At 47.7% G+C, this 20,230-nt stretch overlaps 1 protein-coding gene across 2 annotated transcripts in view; it reads right to left on the reverse strand.

Moving 5' to 3' along the window:
* SECISBP2L (SECIS binding protein 2 like) overlaps positions 1–20,230 on the reverse strand; it is a 435,435-nt gene that overhangs the window by 272,301 nt on the left and 142,904 nt on the right. For both annotated transcript variants that reach the window (XM_069222506.1, XM_069222505.1), the window contains exon 10: positions 3,680–3,847. In XM_069222506.1, the coding sequence (XP_069078607.1) occupies positions 3,680–3,847 (168 nt within the window). The remainder of the gene's footprint in view (positions 1–3,679; positions 3,848–20,230) is intronic.

Here is a 20,230-nt window from a genome sequence, read left to right on the forward strand (position 1 = left end):
TAGAGGCACAACATGCAAACAGTAGGAGGCTTCGTGGCCAACATCTGCCTGTCACAGGTTTCACAAGGTTTGAACTCCGAGGACATATAGAGAAAGGGCACACTATTCCCTTGATAAAATAATTTTTTTTTTTTTTTTCAAGATAGGTCAAAGGCCTGTGGTAACTCCGGATCTTCACAGTAGCGTGCAAAAGAAGGAACTGACATCAGCACGTCGGTCGGGGATTATATGGATTCCTTTGACGTCACATCCAGTGGACGGTGTCACTATGGAGTTGCACAACACCCTCTACCGACACACAGAAGTACTGCTGTAAATAAATTCCAGATCTAGTCTGACGTCTGGGTAAGAATTCTAAGGTAAGGAATCTGCAGCAATATGTCTCGATCAGAATCAGCTTTGTCACCAAACAAGGGGGAGTCATCAAAAGACAAGTCAATTAGGGATAATTTCACATCCCCAGAAAACCCACAGGACTGCAACCAGTTATGGAAACTGAGAGCAACACCAAAGAGACCATGACCCTGTCTAGGCAGTCCGTGGTGTCCAGCCCACCCCTGATGGTGAACTTCCCAGTGGAGTTCCACAATGCTTGGTTCACAGTGGCGCAGCCCTCTTCATGAAGCATGGGGAGTAGCTGAGCAACCAAGCCCATAAGGCATAGGAGTATCGGCCTAAGAGACATGCAATGTTCACAGACTGCAAAGCCAAGCTAGCGGAAGAGGAAAAATCCCTTTCCAAGGATATCCAAGCCTCTTGGAATCCTTATCTGGGGGGTTGAGGTGGGAGAGGTGTGAGGTGAAAGGGGAGGAGTTCAAGTTAGCTTTAGCTGTTGAGGCCTGTAGCACTAGGCTCACAGGGGAGGGATGCGGGAAGAAGACACCAGGTCACCTGGGGTGAGACAGTGAAGATGGGCAATCACATGATGCACAGGAGCTCTTGTGCAAGGTTTAGCCCAGGACCCCAGGAGAATGGCAGTGAGGACCTTGTGAGAGGGGAAGCACAGGTCCTGCAGAGCTCACCCCTGGGTGAAGCGTCAATATCAAGACATTGGTCTTAACCTTAACAGCAGGCAGTTGTAGGTCAAGGACCCCCGCTGCCCTTGCTTTACTGTTGTGAAGGATACGCCTTCCTCCGCAACAGGGCCTGGCGGGGGGAAATATTCTAGAGTCTGGAGAGTTGTCCAGCCTGCTGACATCACCCAATTCCTCATACCAGTTCTATTTGTGCTCAGAGTCCTCCCCAAGATGAGATGTCAAGCCTTGTCACCGGCTGAGACTTGAAGAGGTGTATGGATTCAAAGTCCAGGGGAGTAGTAGCTTCAAGGTTGATAAAGGAGGGACTGGTGTCAGGAAGGGTATAGGTGCTTGAGGCGGGCGTCAAGCCAGATCTGAGGGTGGATCCAGAGTATACAGCTGGCGTCAGGGGCAAACCCGCAGATGGGGTACCTCGCAGCTCTGTGGGACCCTAAGCCATGCAAAAGGGGGTCCGTAGCCTGAAGATGGTGTGCATGTTGTCAAAATACTGGGTGGGCGTCTCTTGAATTTTAAGGATCTCGGGTAGCATGGAGCTGATCTGGCACTGGCTGTGCAGGTAGTATGTTGGAGTAGGGGCCTAGAAGTATGGCATTTAGATGGGGAAGCTGAAGAACCCTTTTACTTTTTCTAGGACCTACCCGACTTGGAGAATGAAGTCTTGGAACATGAAGATGACAATCAGTAGGAGAGCTACTCTCAGACGGAATCCAAAGCATTGAGACGCTTTCTTCTGCTGTGCTGCCAGAAGCTTCATTGCCCACTCAAAAATCACCTTGGGGTGCATCAACTTGCACTTGAGGCAGGGCCTGGGGTCGTGGCCAGACCACAGGCACTGTAGACATACCAAGTGGGGATCAGACACAGACATCTGTCTGTGAAATTCCAAGCAAGGTTTAAGCCCTGGAGGGTTTGAAAGGCACATATCACTGGGACACTAGGAGCAATAGTTCAAAAACAGTTAACAAGAAAGTTGTAAAAGCTGGACAAAAATGACAAAGGTAGGTCAACGGATCCTCACTGTTGGTGTGAAAAAAAGGAACTGATATGTAAGCATGCCAGGGTGGAGCTTATATGGGTACTGCAACATCACTCACAACATGGACAATGTGAACGCAGAGCAAATCAGTCCCACCTACTGGACCACAGAGGTGCTGCTTAAGATTTTCCAGATCATGTGTAAAGCGTGGAGAGAATAGTAAGGTAAGGAATCTGTGGTGGAAGACTATCAGAAAAAAATTGCAGTCAATCAATCAGTAAAGGTTTATAAAGCGCTGCAAATCGTCAGTGAGGGTCTCAAGGCACTGGAGTTGCTAGGTTTTTCACAGTGCTCTGTTCATTCAAACAGCCAAATCTTGTTCTTGAGGTGCAGCGAAAGGTTGTTCCAAGCTTTGTCCGCCAGGTGAGAGAAGAAGCGTTCTCCACTGTTGGATCAGCAGCTAACAGATCCAGGATGTTGAGGACTGCTGTTACGCTGCGGTCTAGGAAGGCCCTTATGGTGTCTGCGGCTGCGATCAGGTCAGTCTAGTGCTGTAGTGGCTCAGAATATGGATTGAGAGGGGTCAGGGAGGCTGTAGTGTTCCAAGTGTCTGGTTAGTTGCTGGTTGATTGCCTTTTCAAGAACCTTCGCTGGAAAGGGGAGCCGGGAGATGGATCAGTAGATTCAGATCTGCTGGGTCAGCGTAGGGTTTCTTCAGGAGGGGTCTTACTTCAGTGCGTTTCCAGTCCTCAGGGAAAGAGGTTGTGGTGATGGAGGTGTTCAGGACTTTATTGAGCTCATCGCAAATTGTGTTGCTACCAAGGTTGAAGATGTGGAGGAGACATGGGTCTGTGGATGCTCCCACGTATACAGAGTTTATAAAGGAGATTGTGGCTCCCCCCAATGGGGGAGCAGATATTTCGGGGTTTGTGTTCATGGGTGTGAGTAGGCTGGTGCGGTCAGCAGCAGTGGGTTGGGGTTTTAAGTTCTTATAAATGGCTGAGATCTTGCACGGAAGAATACCGCCATGTGACCGTTTTCAGCATTTAAGAATTTCAACAAAAGGGGTTCTGTAAAAGAGGTGTCACAACAATGGCATTCAGCTCCTAGTGACACAAACAAGAGAGCATAGGTTTTCTCTTATCACCACGTAATACTGTGTCTTCTGAAAGCAAATAGTGACCTCATTTCTTTGGAGTGCTTTAGAAGTACAACCAGTAATAATCAGACTAACAAGGCAGTAGCAGTGCACATTTATATACAGATGCATACTATGATCGATATGAGAGGAACAACTTTAATCAAAGTAGCAATTATCAAATTGCCCTTTTACAGATGTGTATTCCTTTTATGGAAATAATGAAGAAAACTGGCAATATTTTATTTGGGGTCAAGGTTACGGACTGTACTGCCAAAGAAGTAGTTATTTAGGCCACTACCAACTAAATTGAGAGCTAAGTCGCCCGGCATGCAAATAATAGCAAGTAATAGAGGTGTATTAGCAATCTGAAGTCAATCAATACCTTTTTTATTTTCAGCAGCATGGCAAAGACATACCACGAACTGTAAAACAACCCTCCCAGTCGGTTAGAAGGTTACTAAACATAGCAATGCCGCTCTAATCTATTATAAATAAAATCAGTCACAAATAACAAATGCAACAAACCTGAAGTTTCTTCTGCTCCATGCTGATCTCAGAATATTCTTGTGCTGTGGCCAGGGCTGCAGCCAGGGCTTTCTTCTTCTGACTTTTGGCACGTTTGGGCACAGATGTAGTTATAGGAATTGGAGTTTGAACAATATTGATTGGAGAATTGTCAGGCAAATCATCCAGCTATAACGTGGGTAGGAAAACGAAAAACATGTTGAAAAAATACAGCTACAACTACAAAAAAAAACAACAACAAATTAGCAATATCATCTGGTTCCCTGTATTTTGAAGAACCACATCGGAATATTAAGCTTTTAAAAATAAAATGATGGGTCTAAATAACCATATATATAACCAATATGATGTTGTATGATGATCATCAAGCCAAATGGAGGCAAAAACAAACCACATCAAAATGTCTTCTATGGCCAACCAGATCTAAGCAACATCTGAAACGCCAAAAGTAGCTAGTTCATGCATCATGGGCACAGCAAAAGACAACTGGATGTGTTCCTTCTATGGCAAATGCTCATGCAGAAAAGTGTTTACATACATGACAAGAACACAAGCACAAATCTGTTTCTATTGTGTGCAAAGTGGAAGGAATATGGAGGAAAACCCCAAATGGAGCTGGGAATTATTATTATTATTTTTTTTAATTCACATCATCCAGCACTAAATGCATCTTCAAGTGATAGTGCTGTACAGACCCATTTTTTTTCCACGTGGTATGCTGTGGTTTTATTGGATTGGGATGGTTTGGCAGGGTAAGGTTAGAGGCCGAGGTCATCTTGGGGGTGGGAGGGTTTGTCTACCACATAGTCCTCCCATGGAACATCTCCCCCTTTCACCCAGGGCGTGCAGGAGCCACAGGGGCCCAGCAGGGGGGTATGGGCTGCCAACATCTGAATCAGTGTCCTGGGAGCTTGGGGGCAAGGTGATTGCAGAAAAAATGGTAGTGGTGGAGATGTTGTTGGGAAGGGTGGGGATGGTGTTGGGCTACTGGCCTAGTCTGTAACACTTTTAGAGCTGGAAGCCTCAATGGATAGACAAGATCAAGACTAGTTCTGAAGCTGGAGGTTTGGCAAGGATCTTTTCCCTGTCTGGGTAGATGAACTTTTTTTTGTTTTGCATCCCGGACTTCGGAGATCTTCATGAAGATAGACTTTTATATGTTGTCACATCTTGAGGCAGGTATTGAGGCCGATGCAGCTTTTAGGGTTGATATCTACTCAGAAAGTGGGTGGCTTTTCAGAGCCTCTGGACCGAGGCAGAGTAAAAATGTGTTGTGGTGCATTGCCTGTATGTGCAGTCTTCTCTGGCATCAACCAAGCCTCTGAAGTCCGGGGTGACTCGGTCACATGAGCCGAACCCAAAGGTTTCTGCTGTTTCCAGCTCAACTCTGGTCCGAAGCCTGACTCATGTTGTAGTGGTGCTCTACTGCCATCCAAAAGCATTTTTGGAATAGAGATTGACCTGTTGTATCTGAGGGACCGTTAAGGCATATGAACTCAACCGAGCATTCAGACCAAAGGCTGGTGTGTGTTTTACCACTTGGCTGAGAAACTGATCTGCCCCTCCTCTTTGGAGTTGTAGCTCTCACAGGTGATGGACTCTGGGCTGCCCCATGCTTGGATTGCCGAAATACCAGACTTCACCTTTGGTGTCACAAATGTCCTACCAAAACGTATGGCAGGATTCACAGGATGACTCCTTGTGATCCGGCTAGAGGCAGATATTGCAAAACCTCACTCTAGGGCCATTTGTTGTTACAGGGTGGGAAGAAATGGAAAAGTGTTTGTTCCATGCCCATGCCCAGAGTGAAATCTAATTTTGTATGGGCTCTTGCATCCCTACAAGACTGCTGGATTAAGAGCGGCAGCACCACCTCTGATTGCAGGCAGCTGAGCAACTCCTACACCAGTTGGCAACTGTCGGCCTAACCCTTCCGGCTTTCTAGCAGCACCTCACCCAAACCCAAACATTGAAGTTGATTTCTGGCAGCCTAGCGCATGGACTCTGAAAAACTCTCAGGGAAAATCGTGGTGGAACAAGTCTTACCCTTTTCTCTTGTTGGCAATAAGTCTCTTACGCACATACAGGCAAGAAAGAAGATGCAGGACAGTTTTTAATACATTTATGGAAAAGTCTGCTATCTACGATAACATGCATGAGCTGTAAGGATTAGGATAATGACAAGAAATCAGGATTATGAAAATAAGATGTGAATATGAACAATCCCAACATTTTGCAAAGAAATATGAATATGCAAATTCCTCCCCAAAGCATATTGTCTACCCTAAAAAGAGAAAGGCATGATAAGCCTAATAGGCCCAAGCCATGTCCATGAGAAGCACCTCAACCCCCGTTACCTTAGGACAAGATATGCCTCCAGTCAGGCTTCGTAGAGACACAAAGGCTGAGGTCTGCTGCAAAGTGACATGTAATATAGATGGAATATCCTGGGTGTAACCCCCTCTAATGACTTTGGTCTCACAGAGTATTTCTATAAGACCCATCCTGACATGGTATGTATGTACCTAAGCGTTCAATTGTGTGCGCAAACTTGTATCGGCAGTATCATATCAAAATGCCTAAAATACTCACAATTCTGTTAAAAAAAAAAAATTAAAAAATTACATTTGAAAAGAAATAAAGAAGAAAAAAAAAAAAAAGAATGCCACCAGCATCTTGGAAGAGAGTGGCAGAGAGTGTGCAGGTACATTGTCAAAGGGTGGAGCCAGAATAGGTCTTGTGACTTGAGCTTAAAGAAGAAGAAAAAAAAAAGAACACCACCACTGCCAGCTATGAATATCTGGGCCAAAACTAAATGGCATGAGTATGCCAAGCATGTGCATCCACAGCCACATATTCAATTGAGATATATATGGAAAATGTCACTTACCCAGTGTACATCTGTTCGTGGCATTAGTCGCTGCAGATTCACAAGTTGTGCACAGCCCGCCGTCTGGTGTTGGGCTCGGAGTGTTACAAGTTGTTTTTCTTCGAAGAAGTCTTTTCGAGTCACGAGACCGAGGGACTCCTTCCATTTCGATTCCATTGCGCATGGGCGTCGACTCCATCTTAGATTGTTTTCCCCGCAGAGGATGAGGTAGGAGTTGTGTATGTTGGTAATAGTGCCCATGGAATGGAATGAATACGTATGTACATAATAAAGGTTAAAGTAATATATTTACAAATGTAAAAATGTTCAAGATCTACTTCTAAACGGCTGCAGGCTCCCGGGGAGGCGGGTGGGCGCATGTGAATCTGCAGCGACTAATGCCACGAACAGATGTACACTGGGTAAGTGACATTTTCCGTTCGATGGCATGTGTAGCTGCAGATACACATGCTGTGCATAGACTAGTAAGCAGTTATCTCCCCAAAAGCGGTGGTTCAGCCTGTAGGAGTTGAAGTAGTTTGAAATAATGTTCTTAGTACAGCCTGACCTACTGTGGCTTGTTGTGTAGTTAACACATCTACACAGTAGTGCTTGGTAAATGTATGAGGCGTAGACCATGTTGCTGCCTTACATATTTCGTTCATTGGAATATTTCCTAGAAAGGCCATGGTAGCCCCTTTCTTTCTGGTGGAGTGTGCCTTTGGTGAAATAGGCAGCTCTCTCTTTGCTTTAAGATAGCAGGTTTGAATACACTTAACTATCCACCTAGCAATGCCTTGTTTTGAAATTGGATTTCCTGTATGAGGTTTTTGAAAGGCAATAAATAGTTGTTTTGTTTTTCTAATTAGTTTTGTTCTGTCAATGTAGTACATTAGTGCTCTTTTGATGTCTAATGTATGTAGTGCTCTTTCAGCTACAGAATCTGGCTGTGGGAAGAACACTGGTAATTCTACTGTTCGATTTAAGTGGAACGGTGAGATAACCTTTGGTAAAAAATTGGGATTTGTCCTTAGAACTACTTTATTTTTATGTATTTGAATAAATGGTTCTTGTATGGTAAATGCTTGAATCTCGCTCACTCTTCTTAGAGATTTGATGGCAATCAAAAATGCAACTTTCCACGTTAAGTATTGCATTTCACAAGAATGCATGGGCTCGAAAGGTGGACCCATGAGTCTTGTTAAGACAATGTTGAGGTTCCATGAAGGAACAGGTGGTGTTCTTGGTGGTATGATTCTCTTTAAGCCTTCCATAAACGCTTCAATGACTGGTATTCTAAATAGTGAAGTTGAATGAGTAATTTGTAGGTAAGCTGATATCGCGGTGAGATGTATCTTTATGGAAGAGAAGAACGAGTTACTTACCTTCGGTAACGACTTTTCTGGTGGATACATTAGCTACCTGTGGATTCCTCACCTCATGAATACTCCCATGGCGCCAGCATTCTACGGAAATCTTCTTACTAGTCTCTGCACGTCGACGAGGACGTCACTGTCTCGCACGCGACGCCGTCTGACGTCATACAGGCAATAAGAGGTCCTCGACGACGTGCGGACGTCAGTACCAATCATTTTTTACGTGCATGAGAACAACCAGGCAATGCAATGAAAGAACAAAGCAACATCCATTATATTGTAAAAATACACCACATTGTATGAATAACTGTAAATCTTTTTTATGTACATATATATATATATATATATATATATATAAAACTCTTTCTTTTAAAAATATATACACACACCAAGTATATACATAAAGATATATACACATATACCCATATATATATATAAATATATTATATATATACATCTATTGCACCCTCAAAGATCAAGAGGAGCGCACTCAAGGATTACTTGGCAAGACCATAAAGGCAACGGGGAGGCGGGTGGGACCGTGAGGAATCCACAGGTAGCTAATGTATCCACCAGAAAAGTCGTTACCGAAGGTAAGTAACTCGTTCTTCTGATGGATACAACTACCTGTGGATTCCTCACCTCATGAATAGAGTCCCAAAGCAGTACCACGCCCGGCGGTGGGTGCTTAAATGGTCAAACCAAGAAATCCTGCAGCACTGACCGTGCAAAATGGCCGTCCCTTCTAACCTCAGAATCTAAACAGTAATGTTTTGCAAAAGTGTGAAGGGACGACCAAGTTGCGGCCTTGCAGATGTCGACCACAGGAACACCTCTGGCCAAGGCCGAAGTGGCCGACTTAGCTCTGGTGGAATGAGCTCTAATGCCCTCAGGAGGATCCTTCTTTGCCAAAGAGTAACAGATTTTAATGCAAAGAACAACCCACCTGGATAGTGTTCTCTTGTGGACTGCCTTTCCTCTCCTCTTGCCCACGTATCCAATAAACAGCTGATCCTCCAGCCTGAAATCCTTTGTTCTATTGATAAAGAAGCTCAACGCTCTCTTTGGATCCAGACGGTGCAGTCTTTCTTCCTCTTTGGAAGGATGAGGCGGAGGATAGAACGTGGACAAAGTAATTGCCTGAGCCAAATGGAAGGGTGAAACAACCTTCGGGAGGAAAGCAGCCTTGGTCCTCAACACCACCTTATCCCCATAAAAAGTTGTATAAGGGGGTTTTACTGATAAGGCCTGCAACTCACTCACTCTCCTTGCTGATGTTATAGCTATCAGGAAGACTGTTTTTAAAAACAAATACCTTAAGGGGCAAGAATGCATAGGTTCAAAAGGGGACCCCATAAGGAAAGTCAGGACTAAGGACAAATCCCATTGCGGCATAACGAATGGCTTTGGAGGATATTGATTTAGAAGACCTTTCAAGAATCTGATAACAATAGGGGATTTAAATAAAGATGGTTGGTCTGGAAGACATATGAAGGCTGACAAGGCCGATAAATAACCTTTAATGGTAGCCACTGCACAACCTTTCTGCGCCAGAGATAGAGCAAAAGACAAAACGTCCGATAGATGAGCTTGTAAAGGATCAATCTGCCTCTCTCCACACCACGCAACAAATTTAGACCACCTATTAGCGTAGATAGATTTAGTGGAGTGTCGCCTGGCCGCTAATATAACATCCACTACCTCAGGCGGGAGAGAGAAGGAACTCAGGTTGCCCCGTTCAATCTCCAGGCATGTAGGTGCAGACTCTGGAGGTTGGGGTGTAGAACCTGCCCCTGCGACTGCGAGAGGAGGTCTGCCCTGAAAGGGAGACGGAGCGGCGGGCACGTTGAGAGTTGGAGAAGGTCGGAGTACCACACCCTCCTTGGCCAATCCGGAGCTATTACGATTACTAGAGCCCGGTCTTGGCGAATCTTCCTCAATACTCGAGGAATCAAGGGTATGGGAGGAAACGCGTAAAGCAACTGGCCGCACCAGGTCATTTGAAACGCGTCCCCCAATGCTTCCTGCATCGGATACTGAAGGCTGCAGAACAACGGACAATGCGCGTTCTCTCGAGTGGCGAACAGATCTACCCGAGGAAACCCCCACTTCTGGAAGATTAAACGGACTTGATCTGGATGGAGACGCCAATCGTGGTCTGCCGAGAAGTGGCGACTGAGACTGTCCGCACGCACGTTCAAGACTCCGGCCAGATGGTTTGCTATCAAGCAAATCCGATGGTCCTTTGCCCAGGACCATAGTCGAAGAGCTTCTCTGCAGAGAAGGTACGACCCCACTCCTCCCTGCTTGTTTATGTACCACATCGTGGTAGTATTGTCCGTTAGGACCTGTACCGACTGACCACGAAGGGAAGGGAGGAAGGCCTTGAGAGCCAGACGTACAGCCCGTAACTCTAACAGATTGATGTGAAAAATCTGTTCCTCTGGAGACCAAAGACCTTTGATCTCCAGATCCCCCAGATGAGCTCCCCACCCTAGAGTGGAAGCATCCGTTATGACTGTGGCCACTGGTGGCGACTGCTGGAACGGTTTTCCTTGTGAAAGATTGTTGCTTGCAATCCACCACTTCAAATCCACAGCAGCATCTCTGGAGATCTTGACAGTACCCTCTAGATCCCCTCTGTGTTGAGACCACTGCCTTCGGAGGCACCACTGAAGAGCCCTCATGTGCCAGCGAGCATGCGTGACCAACAGAATGCAGGAGGCAAAAAGACCGAGCAGACGAAGGACCTTGAGGACTGGAACTACCGCTCCGTTTCGAAACATTGGAACCAAATCCTGAATATCTTGAATCCGCTGAGGCGGAGGAAAGGCCCGACCCAATGTCGTATCCAGTACTGCCCCTATGAACAGGAGGCGCTGAGAGGGCTCCAGGTGAGATTTGGGCTCGTTCACCGAAAAGCCCAGGTCGAACAACAACTGGGTTGTTGACTGCAGATGACGCAACACAAGCTCCGGGGACTTGGCTTTGATCAACCAATCGTCCAAGTAAGGGAATACTGCTATCCCCTTCCTTCTGAGCTCTGCCGCAACCACCGACATCACCTTCGTGAAGACTCGAGGTGCTGAAGTAAGACCAAACGGAAGGACCGCAAACTGGTAGTGTTGCGATCCCACCACAAACCGGAGATACTTCCTGTGTGACTTGAGTATCGGGATATGAAAGTAAGCATCCTGCAAGTCGACAGACACCATCCAGTCTTCCATGTTCAACGCCAAAAGCACCTGTGCTAGGGTCAGCATCTTGAACTTTTCCTGCTTGAGGAACCAATTCAAGATCCTCAGGTCCAGAATTGGTCTCAAACGACCATCCTTCTTGGGAATCAGGAAATACCTTGAGTAAACTCCTTGACCCCTTTCCTGCTCCGGGACCAACTCCACCGCGCCCTTTAAAAGGAGGACTTCCACCTCCTGTTCTAGCAACAGGAGGTGTTCTTGTGAACAATACGAAGGGCGGGGCGGGATGAGGGGCGGAAACTCCCGAAAGGGAAGGGTGTAGCCTTTTCCCACAACACTGAGAACCCAAGTGTCCGACGTAACAGTCTCCCATTTGGTGAGAAAATGCTGTAATCTTCCCCCTACAGGAGAGGAGTGAGTGGGAAATGGTGGAAGCCTAAGGCTGCTTCCCCTGCTGCACCCCGCCAGAGGATGAGGAAGAGGCAGAGTGCTGCTGAGAGGCTCCCCTGGTGCGGACCCTACCCCTCCCCCTAAAAGATCTATAGGGGTGGGAAGAGGCAGGTTGCTGATATCTTCCCCGAAAGGAGGAGGAGGAAGAGCCACGCCCAAATCCACGAAACCTCCTGAAGAATCTGGAAGAGGCCGTGGAAGAAGGAGCTTGGAGTCCCAACGACTTAGCCGTGGCCCTGCTCTCCTTAAAACGTTCCAAGGCCGAATCAGCCTTAGCCCCAAACAGTTTGTCCCCATCAAACGGGAGATCCAACAATGTGGACTGTACATCTGCCGAAAAGCCCGAGTTACGTAGCCAGGCCTGTCTCCTTTCCACCACAGTTGTGCCCATTGCTCTGGCTACCGAGTCGGTGGTATCCAGTCCCGTCTGGATAATTTGGGTCGCAGCAGCCTGGGCATCAGAGACAAGATCCAAAAGACCCTGGGGAAGCTCTGTAAACGAAGAGGAGATGTCATCCATCAGAGCATGAATATACCTCCCCAGGATACAGGTCGCATTAGTGGCTTTTAACGCCAGACTGCAGGACGAAAAAATCTTCTTCGACTGCGCCTCTAGCTTTTTTGAGTCTCTGTCCCCAGGCACCGTCGGGAAAGAACCAGGCGCTGATTTGGACGAACAGGAGGCCTGCACAACCAAGCTCTCCGGCGTAGGGTGCCTAGATAGGAAACCAGGATCAGTTGGAGCCGTCCGATACCTCCTGGCCACGGCTCTGTGAACTGCTGGGGAAGATGCCGGCTTCTTCCACACCTCTAAAACCGGATCCAGCAGAGCGTCATTAAAAGGTAATAGAGGCTCCGCCGCGGCTGAGGCCGGATGCAACACCTCTGTCAAAAGGTTTTGTTTCGCCTCCACCACCGGCAAAGGCAGGTCCAAAAAACTAGCTGCCTTCCGTACCACTGTATGAAAGGAAGCAGCTTCCTCGGTATATTCCCCCGGGGACGAAAGGTCCCACTCAGGGGAAGTGTCCAGCCCACTGGCCGACTCCAGTCCACGCAGCCCATCACCCGAGTCCTCTAGCTCTCCTTCCTCTAGGGCTCGTTGGTACTCCTGCTCCTCTAGTACCCGGAGAGCACGCCTCCTTGAATGCAGTCGTTGCTCAATCCGCGGAGTCGACGACACCTCCGCCGAAGTCGGAGATCGGCGCCGATCTTCCGAAGCCACCGACGCCGCATCCGGCGCCACAGGTAACTTCGGCGCCGACTGAAGAGCAGATGAAACGGATGGACCCACCGGAGTCACAGGCCGAAATCTCGACATCGACGGGATGGAAATCCCTGGGGCCAATCCCTCCGAAGCCATCGGAGCGGCCACCGGCGCCGACACTGGCGCCGAGCCCACGTTCCCAAACGGGAGAAAGGGCATAAAGGGTGCCGGCCGAAGAGGCGCAGGATCACCCAAAGAAAAGGCCAAAGGCCCAGCCGGAGCACCCCCTGGAGCCATCTGTTGGAAGATGGCATACATCGCATTCAAGAATGCGGAACTATCGGCTCCAGGGGTGGGAAAAGCCGGATACTGGGGTGCCTGACTCGGAGGCGACCCCGACGCCGGCCTCGGCGTCTGCGCCGGAGAAAACACCTGAGGCTCCAATACCTCAATCACCGACGCCTGTCCAGGCGAAGTTGGAGACGTCGGAGAGAGCAACGGCGTCGAAGGATGCGGCGTCACCGTGGGGCTGACCTCCCATGTCCTCCGGCGCCGATCCGGAGACCTGGAACGAGCCTCCCTTGAATGACGCCGAGATTCTCTACGGCGCCGGGAGTCTCGATGACGCCGATGTCTTGGAGAAGACTTTTTCTTGTGATGCTTCTCCTTTGACTTGGCCATAAACAGCTTCGCCTCGCGTTCTTTAATGGCCTTCGGATTCATGTGCTGACACGAATCACAAGTCGAGACGTCGTGGTCGGAGCTCAAACACCAAAGGCAATCGGAATGAGGATCTGTCACCGACATCTTGCCTCCACACTCACGACAAGGCTTAAATCCAGACTTTCTCTGCGACATTATTTCCACAGAGAAAGAGTACGCAGCAAGATATACACTGTAACCGCAAGAGTAACAGTTGCTCCCTCGAAGATAACCGTTTCGAATGCACGGAAAAAAGGGAACTGACGTCCGCACGTCGTCGAGGACCTCTTATTGCCTGTATGACGTCAGACGGCGTCGCGTGCGTGACAGTGACGTCCTCGTCGACGTGCAGAGACTAGTAAGAAGATTTCCGTAGAATGCTGGCGCCATGGGAGTATTCATGAGGTGAGGAATCCACAGGTAGTTGTATCCATCAGAAAGCTAGATTTGATTTTTTGCAAATGTAGTAAATATCCTACTATATCTTTTGGAGATGCGTGTAATGGCTGAATTTGATTATTCTGCCAGTAATACACAAATCCTTTCCACTTATTTGCATAGCAGTGTCTAGTGGTAGGTTTCCTAGCTTGTCTTATGACCTCCATACATTCTTGTGCGAGGTGTAAGTGTCCGAATTCTAGGATTTCAGGAGCCAAATTGCTAGATTCAAAGATGCTGGATTTGGATGTCTGATCTGTTGTTTGTGTTGTGTTAACAGATCTGGTTTGTTGGGTAGTTTGACATGAGGTACTCCTGACAGGTCTATTAGTGTTGTGTACCAAGGTTGCCTTGCCCATGTTGGTGCTATTAGTATGAGTTTGATTTGACTCAACCTGTTTACTAGATATGGAAGGCGAGGGAGAGGGGGAAAAGCGTACGCAAAGATCCCTGACCAGTTCATCCATAGAGCATTGCCTTGGGATTGATCTGGTGGGTACCTGGATGCGAAGTTTTGGCATTTTGAGTTTTCCTTTGTTGCAAATAGATCTATTTGAGGTGTCCCCCAAATTTGAAAGTAATTGTTTAGTATTTGGGGGTGAATTTCCCATTCGTGGGTTTGTTGGTGATCTCGAGAGAGATTGTCTGCCAACTGGTTCTGAATCCCTGGAATAAATTGTGCTATTAGGCGAATGTGGTTGTGAATCGCCCAATGCCATATTTTCTGTGTTAGGAGGCACAACTGTGTTGAGTGTGTCCCTCATTGTTTGTTTAGATAATACATTGTTGTCATGTTGTCTGTTTTGACAAGAATGTATTTTTGGGTTATTATGAGTTGAAATGCTTTCAGCGCTAGAAATACTGCTAACATTTCTAAGTGATTTATGTGAAACTGTCTCTGATGTATGTCCCATTGTCCTTGGATGCTGTGTTGATTGAGGTGTGCTCCCCACCCTGTCATGGAAGCATCTGTTATGACGTATTGTGGCACTGGGTCTTGGAAAGGCCGCCCTCGGTTTAAATTTGTACTGTTCCACCATAGAAGCGAGATGTATGTTTGGCGGTCTATCAACACCAGATCTAGAAGTTGACCCTGTGCTTGTGACCATTGTGATGCTAGGCACTGTTGTAAGGGCCGCATGTGCAATCTTGCGTTTGGGACAATGGCTATGCATGAAGACATCATGCCTAGTAGTTTCATTACCATTCTGACTTGTATCTTTTGTGTTGGATACATGGCCTGTATTACCTTGTGAAATGTTTGAACCCTTTGTGGACTTGGAGTGGCAATCCCCTTTGCTGTGTTGATTGTCGCTCCTAAGTATTGCTGTGTTTGACACAGCAAAAGGTGTGACTTCGCATAGTTGATGGAGAAACCTAGCTTGTGAAGGGTTTGTATGACATATTTTGTGTGCTGTGAACACTGTTTTAGCGTGTTGGTTTTGATTAACCAGTCGTCTAAGTACGGGAACACATGTATTTGCTGCCTTCTGATATGTGCAGCTACTACTGCCAGGCATTTTGTAAAAACTCTTGGCGCAGTTGTTATTCCGAATGGCAACACTTTGAATTGGTAATGCATTCCTTGGAATACGAACCTTAGGTATTTCCTGTGTGAAGGATGTATTGGTATATGGAAATACGCATCTTTTAGATCTAATGTTGTCATGTAGTCTTGCTGTTTGAGCAGTGGGATTACGTCTTGTAACGTGACCATGTGAAAGTGGTCTGATTTTATGTAGGTATTTAGTGTTCTGAGATCTAGTATTGGTCTCAGAGTTTTGTCCTTTTTGGGTATTAGAAAGTACAGTGAGTAAACTCCTGTGTTTTTTTGTAGAATTGGTACCAATTCTATTGCGTCCTTTTGTAGCAATGCTTGAACTTCTAGTCCTAGAAGATCTATATGTTGTTTTGACATATTGTGTGTTTTCGGTGGGACGTTTGGAGGGAATTGGCGAAATTCTATGCAATAACCATGCTGGATAATTGCTAAGACCCAAGTGTCTGTTGTTATTTCCTCCCAAAGTTTGTAAAATTGGCTTAGTCTTCCCCCCACAGGTGTTATGTGATGGGGGTGTGTGACTTGTGAGTCACTGTTTATTTTGAGGGGTTTTGGGGCCTTGGAATTTTCCTCGATTTTTTGGGAATTGGCCCCCTCTATATTGCCCCCGAAAACCTCCCCTCTGATATTGACCCTGGTAAGTAGGCCTTGTTTGTGAGGTTGTGGTTTCTGTGGGTTGACCTCGAAACCCTCCCCTAAAAGGTGTTTTCCGAAATGTGCCTCTGCTCTGCGGGGAGTAGAGTGCGCCCATGGCTTTGGCTGTATCGGTGTCCTTTTTGAGTTTCTCAATGGCAGTGTCTACCTCCGGCCCAAACAATTGCTGTTCATTAAATGGCATATTGAGCACAGCTTGTTGGATTTCCGGTTTGAACCCAGAAGTGCGCAGCCATGCGTGCCTTCGTATTGTGACTGCAGTGTTTATTGTCCTTGCAGCTGTATCTGCTGCATCCATGGAAGACCGTATCTGATTATTTGAGATACTTTGTCCCTCTTCCACCACCTGTTGCGCTCTTTTTTGGAACTCCTTGGGTAAGTGTTCGATGAAATGTTGCATTTCATCCCAATGAGCCCTGTCGTATCTTGCCAAAAGTGCTTGTGAATTGGCAATACGCCACTGATTTGCTGCTTGTGCTGCAACCCTTTTTCCCGCAGCATCAAATTTGCGGCTCTCCTTGTCTGGAGGTGGTGCGTCGCCTGAGGTATGAGAGTTGGCTCTCTTACGAGCTGCCCCCACAACTACTGAGTCTGGTGTTAGTTGTGTTGTAATATATATTGGATCTGTTGGCGGTGGCTTATATTTTTTCTCCACCCTTGGAGTTATGGCTCTGCCTTTAACTGGATCCTGAAATATTTGTTTTGAATGTCTTAGCATTCCTGGGAGCATGGGAAGGCTTTGGTACTGGCTATGGGTGGAGGATAGGGTGTTAAAGAGAAAGTCATCCTCAATTGGTTCCGAATGTAAGGAGACATTGTGAAATTCGGCTGCCCTTGCGACCACCTGTGTATAGGATGTACTGTCCTCAGGTGGTGACGGTTTTGTAGGATAAGAGTCTGGGCTATTGTCAGACACTGGAGCATCGTAGAGGTCCCATGCATCGGGATCATCCTGACTCATTGTGGTATGAGCTGGTGAGTGCATTAGTGGTGGAGTTGTCGCTGGTGATGCAAGTGTTGATGGTGGTGGAGAAGGTGGTGGGGTTGTTTTCTTTGCCACCTTTGCCTGTGGTTGCTTGTCCCCTTGCTGAAAGGCAAGTTTCCTTTTTATCTTGATTGGGGGAAGAGTGGTTATCTTCCCTGTGTCCTCATGAATATGAAGCCTTCTTTGCGTGTAGTCAGGCTCTACAGCTTGAAGCTCCTCTCCAAATCTATGTAATTGGGAGGTTAATCCTTGTTCCTCTGTATAGGAACTAGTTTTCGGCTCCGAGGCTGGATGTTTCGGAACCGAAACCTTTTCGGAAGTCTTTTTAGGCTCCGAAGAAACCTTCTTTGTTTTCGGCGTGGTGTCTCGGTGCCGAAATTCTTCGGTGCCGCTGTCTCTGTGCCGAAGTTTCTCGGAGCCGCTGTCTCGGCTCCAAGGTTGCTGTGTGGCGGTATCTCGACCGGAGTCAGATGACTTCGACACCAGCATGCCCTTTTTCGGTGCCTTGGATCGGTCACCTAGTTTTCAGGTTAAGCCATGGCCTGTTGGCGGTGGCGTCCCCTGGGCTTTTGTGGATTTCTCGTGAGTCTTGATTTTCGACGTCTTACTCACGGTTTTGGTTGTTTCTTCGGCGTCGAGTTCTTCAGAATCCGACTCGTGGATGGAGAAAGCTTGTTCTTCCTCCTCGAAACGTTCTTGAACCGTCGGCGTGGACGCCATTTGTAGTCTCCTGGCTCTTCGGTCTCTCAGCGTCTTCCTCGACCAAAACGCTCGACAGGCTTCACAAGTATCCTCCTTGTGCTCGGGGGACAAGCACAAGTTACAGACCAGATGCTGATCCGTATACGGATACTTGTTATGGCATTTTGGGCAGAAGCGGAATGGGGTCCGTTCCATCAGCCTTGAAGTCGCACGTGGCCGGGCCGACCAGGCCCCGACGGGGGATCGAAATAACCCCGAAGGGCCACCGGAGCTCTTCAAAATTCGGTGTCGATTTGTTTTAACTAACCCGATACCAAACGCAAACAATACAGACGTTTTTTTCCGAGATTCTAACTAACTTTCCGACCCGAAACACGGAGCGAAAAGAAACACGTCCGAACCCGATGGCGGAAAAAAAACAATCTAAGATGGAGTCGACGCCCATGCGCAATGGAATCGAAATGGGAGGAGTCCCTCGGTCTCGTGACTCGAAAAGACTTCTTCGAAGAAAAACAACTTGTAACACTCCGAGCCCAACACCAGACGGCGGACTGTGCACAGCATGTGTATCTGCAGCTACACATGCCATCGAAATATATATATATATATATATATATATATATATATATATATATATATATATATATATATATATATATATATATATAACACACAGACACACCCACAGGCCACAGAATTAGCATCATCTCGTATGCCAATGACATCCATCTCTTCCTCTTCAACGTCACCTACAACACTCGGACGAAGTTTGTAGCCTGCATGTCTGATGTTTTCAACTGCAAGAAGGTCAACAGTCTGAGCTGAACTCCCACAAGACAGAGGTGGTACTCTGTGGAAAAGACATCTCCCTCTAGACCTCAGCCTGGTGGCCATCTGAACTAGGACCAATAACCAACCTGTCCAAAAGCAGAACATATTAGGGTGGATGATCAACTTTCAATCGCCAGCCAGATTAACACGGTTGCCTCCACCTGCTTCCAAACCATCAAGTTTCTTAGGAAAATTTTCAGCTTGCCACCGCTTAATACCCAAAAAACTGCCACACAAGCCCTAAAAACCAGCAAGCTGGAATACAGTAATGCACTGTACATCAGCATCACCACTAATCACCACTCAGCTCACCAAGATATCTAAAAAGCAGAGGCCGGACCCACACTCAAACTCCCACACTGTACTCACATGACCACACTTCTTATATCCTTCAGTGGCTCCCATTTCACAAACATGCACTCTAAGCTCCTCCTCTGCTTACTTGCCCTGAGCTAACACTCCTGTTCGTAATTAGAGCATGTGTATGTATAGTGGAAAGTATCAAAACTCCACGGTGTTTGGGAGTTTGCGAATTCTGAAACCAGTGGGATCCTTTTTCTACTGACACTGGTTTGACCAGGCACAAGATGAAGATTGGCATATAAGGGGCCATGGCCCGACGCCGACAATGATGGCCGCAGCCTAGTGCAGTTCCGTGTCTCCAAACCCTCACCCCCCACGATCCACTCAATTATCCGCCTACAAGTGCACAGAAATTAAATCCCCACAGTCTGATCGATTCGGCTGTGGTGCGAGGAACGCTTTCCCGGACTTGCTGCGGACCGGAGGCGGAGATGCGGTGCTCGTGGGCTGGCCTACAGCGTAGGAGAGCTGAATGCAGCCTGGTGCCCGGGCAGAAGAGCGAGATCCTGGCTTCTGCGGGGCCAAGACACAATGGACAGTGCACTGCAGTGTGGAGGCCCGAGGGGCTTGCCGGGTGCTGTGGCCCCCTGGGGCTGCGAGGAGCAGCAAGACCGAGGCTCGCTGTGCCTGTAGCGGCACCGACGACGGACACAGGTTTGCAGGCTCTGAGGAGGGCCTGTACGCTAGATTGAGGTGGTGAACCAAGGACCTTGCGTATAGAATTTGTCATCCCCGAGGTCCCTGGAGGTGGTGGTGGCGGGTGCAGCCCAGACCCTGGGCACAGAGGAGAAGGTGAGATGGTCTGAGGGCGTCCCTGGTGAAGAGGGAAACGGGCTGTCCTGAAGGCCCTGATAAAGAGTGGCTGCTGGAAGAGGGCCGGCAGGGATCTGGTGAGCCGGCAGAAGAGCTGTCTGGGTGGTGGCTCCACCGTCTCCAGGTGGGTTGCTGCTTTAAGGCTTCAGGGCATTCACTGGAGCGCTCCCCTCTCACCTTTTGGTGACCTGCAGACCCTGGGGCCACGATTCGATGAGTGTGGAGGACCGAGACTGCCTAGCACAGAGACAGGGTTTGTCAGGCCCATGGCACATGTGGAACGTATGCTTGGGCCCATGTCCATTGAGCTTCTCTGCAGGAACTTCTTGGCGGCCCGGAGGACGGGGTGGAGTACAGGTCGCAGAGCAGAGAAGGAAAGATCTACTAAAACAATATTTGGCCCACA

The sequence above is a fragment of the Pleurodeles waltl genome, chromosome 3_1, assembly GCF_031143425.1.
Source record: "Pleurodeles waltl isolate 20211129_DDA chromosome 3_1, aPleWal1.hap1.20221129, whole genome shotgun sequence".
Classification (NCBI taxonomy): Eukaryota; Metazoa; Chordata; class Amphibia; order Caudata; family Salamandridae; genus Pleurodeles; species Pleurodeles waltl.